Source organism: Hordeum vulgare, chromosome 2H (assembly GCF_904849725.1).
Source record: "Hordeum vulgare subsp. vulgare chromosome 2H, MorexV3_pseudomolecules_assembly, whole genome shotgun sequence".
Taxonomy (NCBI): Eukaryota; Viridiplantae; Streptophyta; class Magnoliopsida; order Poales; family Poaceae; genus Hordeum; species Hordeum vulgare.
Genome location: NC_058519.1, coordinates 141,939,853 through 141,944,560, shown reverse-complemented (window position 1 = coordinate 141,944,560; position 4,708 = coordinate 141,939,853). Strand labels below are relative to the sequence as shown.

Genomic DNA, 4,708 nt, shown 5'->3' with positions numbered 1-4,708 from the left:
CCGCCACTTTCCACTCGTCGTCCGCACTGTTGGACATATGTAACGCTAGAGCACCGGCTAGATCTCCTTGAGCATATCCGTGCAAGGAGCGAAGCCCGGATCGCCGCGGGGCTACCTTTGAATGCGTTGGATCCAAAGTACTTGGAGGAGGAGGAGGGTGTGGTTGAGGAAGAGGAGGGGGAGGTTGAGGAGGAGGAGGATGTGGGTAACGTTGGGGAAACGGATCTGCACGCGGAGCAGGATGCCATGCTCGATTCCTTTCACCTAGAGTCGGAGGTGAAGGCAAAGACCCCATCGTCGACAGGAGATAGAGGCGGAGCATCCGTGGAAGTTACTGAGATGCTCGCGTACATATATGAGAAGGAGGAGGAGTGGCAACCTTCCTCTGCGCCGTCCACCCGGTGCCAGGGCACCGACAGACATCTCCGATGACGAATCATAGCTAGTGTATCGTAGCACGTAGGTTTATTTTGCATGATTTATATGAATCTAGGGGATGAAGTATGAGAGACTCAGATGGTAAGGAGCAAATGACGTGAACGTTTGAGGGACAAATTTGCAAAGTAGGTTGCAGATGCTCTTAGCGAGCTCGGTAGAATTTTCTGGTTGGATAGAAATCAGATGGAGGGCCCCACTAGGGGGGGGCGCTGACCATATAACAATTTTTTAATGTCGACCGTTAATCATCATCATTTCTCTATGAATACATGTACTCCCTCCTTTTTGGTTTATAGGGCTTATCTCAATTTTTTCATATTTTCATTATATTAGGCTCATTTTAAGTCTAATTGAATTAAAGTGCTTTGAGTCTCACGTCACATTTAATTCATAGAGATAAGAGAAAGGAAATTAGTGGCTATGCATGTATCTTTACGCACCATGCAAGTCCAATAAGAAAGAGGATGCTATATTTATTTTCTCGAAAATTGAATATGTGAGAAATATTAAATCGATTAGTTAAGGCTGACCATAGTCGGGAGTATCATATAGTAGTATCATGCATGTGATATTATTATATGATACTACCTTCATATTGCATAGTATCATAAACTAGTATCATAGATGACCTTATTTATTGACATGCATGACACATAGTAGCATAGCATTTAACATTTTACGATATCTACCTATGTTACTCTAACCTCTCTCTCTTCTTTAATTGTCTGCCACATCATCATGTTTGTTAGTCCCAAGTATATGATACTAACTTAGTTACTCCCATTATGGCCAGCCTAAGACTAGTGTCATCCACTCACAATTTACTTTGGTTGATAAGATTTTAGATTTAATCCCTGTAAACCGAAAAGGAGAGAGTACATATTTTTTCCGATGGACCCGTACATTGCCTTAGACAATGTAACATAAATGCCACCTAAGCAAGAAATATGATGTGACAACTAATTAATGAGAAGAGAGAGAAATTGAGTAACTTAGAGGGTGCTTGGATACGTTTTAGTCTCATGACTAAAAGTAGTGGGACTAAAACTTGCTAGCCTCACCCACGCTTGGATCCAAATACTAAAGAGACTAAAATCAAGTTAATGAGCATTTATTATCCTCCAAACCTTCCAATCCAAAACTCGTCTATGTTAAAGGAAAGGAGTTAAATGAGGAGAGAGAGGACTAATCTACATTTTACTAGGGGTATCCCTGACTAAAAAAATTAGTCTCAAGACTAGTTTTAGCCCCCTCTTTAGTTAGGGGTACTTAAAACTTTAGCCTCTTAAAGAGACTATTTTTAGTCAGACTAGTTTTAGTTTCTTAGATCCAAGCACCCTCTTAGCATGTTACTCATACTAGAAGTAACATAACGGATACCAAGGCAAGAAGAGTCTATAGACTAATAAATGAAAGGCTAAGTGTTACTACCTCAATGTTATTATCCACTGTGGAGGTACTAACTTAAACTAATAACATATCTATGTTATACTATTCTATGTTACTTAGCATTACGAGTAGTCTTAAGAGAAAATCTGCGTGGATATATGCACATATCATCATGCCGATAGTACATCGAAGGCTGCAACCCGCGTGCCAAATGCGGAGCACGTCGTCCAATCGCGAGCCTCGGCACCGATTTTCATCAGGCCCCGACCGGGATGGCCTCCACGTCAGCAAGGCCCCGGCGCGGCGTAGCCAGGGGATCGGATTCTCCACGCCGCGTGGCACGCCACGGCCTTGCTCGCTATCTCCTCCCGGATAAGCCAGGGCCACCCGGCGCCTGGCGCCTAGATCCCCATAAACTGCCGCGCGCACCACACGCTCAATTCCACTCCCACACCACGCACGCACGCGCGCGCCTCCCCCCGCTACAGGCACAGCCGGCCAGCGAGCGCGCGCACTGGTGCAGCAACGATGGCGCTGGTCTCCTCCTCCTCCGCCACCGCCGTCGCGGCGCTCCCCAGCAACGGGCTGGCCGGCGCCCGGACCTCCTTCCTCGGCGCTGCCGGCAAGGCGGCCGCGTCGCGCACGTCGTTCGCCGTGCGCGCCGCGGCGCCCGAGAGGCCCATCTGGTTCCCCGGGAGCACCCCTCCCCCGTGGCTTGACGGCAGGTTGGTACTCCGACACGCTGCGCCCTTGCATGCATGCCAAGATATGCTGCGATCGACTCTTGGCTGACACTGACAGTGTGTGTACACCTCGTTGTTCTTGATGCATGCAGCCTTCCCGGAGACTTCGGCTTTGACCCATGGGGTCTTGGTAAGTCCTGACGAGTCTCCCACATCTCAACCCTAGACCCTAGTAGTGATCCGTTGTTGTTCTTGGCGCGACATCGGCATGAACAATGTTTGATCCGTTTTGACGTGTAGGATCCGACCCGGAGAGCTTGCGGTGGAACGTGCAGGCGGAGCTGGTGCACTGCCGGTGGGCGATGCTGGGCGCGGCGGGCATCTTCATCCCAGAGCTGCTGACCAAGATCGGCATCCTCAACACGCCGTCGTGGTACACCGCCGGGGAGCAGGAGTACTTCACCGACACCACCACCCTCTTCATCGTGGAGCTCATCCTCATCGGCTGGGCCGAGGGCCGCCGGTGGGCAGACATCATCAAGCCAGGCTGCGTCAACACCGACCCCATCTTCCCCAACAACAAGCTCACCGGCACCGACGTCGGGTACGCACAGTCGCACACACATACGTCAACAAGCGAACTTGATACGTGCTTGTCTCTCCTTGTGCTATTGTGGGGGCTAATCAGGTGATGTCTTTGCGTGTTGGAAACATAAGGTACCCCGGTGGTCTGTGGTTTGACCCGCTCGGCTACGGCACCGGCTCGCCCGAGAAGCTCAAGGAGCTGCGCACCAAGGAGATCAAGAACGGCCGCCTGGCCATGCTCGCCGTCATGGGCGCGTGGTTCCAGGCCGAGTACACCGGCACCGGCCCCATCGACAACCTCTTCGCTCACCTCGCCGACCCCGGCCATGCCACCATCTTCCGGGTACACATATGCTACGCATTATATTGGTACTATGTGTTACTTTTGTATATATGATTTGGCTACTGATGTATGATCCTGTTCCGTTTCAGGCCTTCGCCCCCAAGTAAGGAACACGTTGGGAGTTAGCAACAAATCCGAGGAGTGTGCTACCACGGGGAAGAAGATCGCTGGTGGAATTAGATTATTTTTCCCGTGGATGATGGTATGTAATTGTGGAGCAATGCATGCTTGTTGGATGTGTACTTGTACTCTGGTGTAACCGATGTAAAAAAAAATGAATACCCTTTTGAAGCTTATGTTCGCATCGTCCATGACTCTCGCCGCGTCACCCTATGGTCGTAACGTTAATGTGAATCGGGTCATACAAAGAATAGTTCTAGAACAGAAATGGCAGTAACACTAGCGGGCGAAGGCGCGGTGGCACGCTGCGCACATGAAAGTGCTCTTGATTTATACATTTTGTTGTTGCTTAAGCTATAAAAACAGTAAAGCACACATGTCGGTCAGCCTGGACGTGGCGATCGGGCTTCCTGGCCCGCTCGTGGCCCGCTCGGGCCGAGCCGGCTCGGTCCTGGCCCGGTAGAAATTTCAGCCGGTCCGGTCTGCAGATTTCGGCCCGCCACTTCATCGGTCCGGTCCGGTTTTTAACCGAGATAGCTCGCAGGACCGAGGTCGCTCGCCGCCGTCTCCTCTGCTAGAGCCGTCGTCAGAAGCAGTGTCGTGCCCTGTCGTCATCGGCGGCGGCGCCGTGGCTACTACTGCGGAAGGCACCAGCACGGGCAGTAGCCACCGCGGCCTGGTAGTGGTAGCCATCACGGTGGCGTCTTGTAGAGTGGAGCTGAACGACCAAGACAATACCTGATGCAGCTCAATGCAGACACCACTTGCTGCAGAGAAGCCGACGGCAACCTGCTGGGCCAAGTGCTCCTTCATGTCCAGCGATGTGCTCACAGTATACCACCGCTCGTTGCCGCTGACCTGGAGGCGGGCGACCAGAACACGCGTAGGTTGTCATAGGTGACCTCGGCAGTCACAACTTGGCCGGAGCATCGTGCAAACGGCGAGAGCTCGGCGTCGGGATACCCCTCTTTCCGGCAGTCCTTGGGTGTACCACCATGTCTCCCAGCCTGCCGCTGCTAGCCGTCGCTGTAGTGCGTGCACCACAGTCGCTCTGGAGTTCTCGACAAGGTGAAAAACAGAAAAGCCGTTTGCGCGACAAGGTGTTCGATCGCCGGAAAAACTTCTGTGTTTGTCTCCCCCCCCTTTGGTC

General features: G+C 51.5%; 1 protein-coding gene across 1 annotated transcript; it reads left to right on the top strand.

The window, feature by feature from the left end:
* Positions 1-2,233: 2,233 nt before the first annotated feature.
* LOC123425578 (chlorophyll a-b binding protein 7, chloroplastic) lies at positions 2,234-3,734 on the top strand. The gene is made up of 5 exons (XM_045109268.1): positions 2,234-2,552; positions 2,663-2,700; positions 2,811-3,114; positions 3,228-3,438; positions 3,528-3,734. Exons 1-5 carry the CDS (start codon positions 2,356-2,358, stop codon positions 3,543-3,545), a joined length of 768 nt encoding a protein of 255 aa, XP_044965203.1. The 5' UTR covers positions 2,234-2,355; the 3' UTR covers positions 3,546-3,734.
* Positions 3,735-4,708: the final 974 nt, after the last annotated feature.

Bases quoted from the DNA above. Each gene is read 5' to 3' on its own strand.
- LOC123425578 (XM_045109268.1), top strand. From the start codon at position 2,356: ATGGCGCTGGTCTCCTCCTCCTCCGCCACCGCCGTCGCGGCGCTCCCC. The intron at 2,553-2,662 runs GTTGGTACTCCG...TGATGCATGCAG, and splicing joins CCCCCGTGGCTTGACGGCAG to CCTTCCCGGAGACTTCGGCT. The intron at 2,701-2,810 runs GTAAGTCCTGAC...TTTGACGTGTAG, and splicing joins CTTTGACCCATGGGGTCTTG to GATCCGACCCGGAGAGCTTG.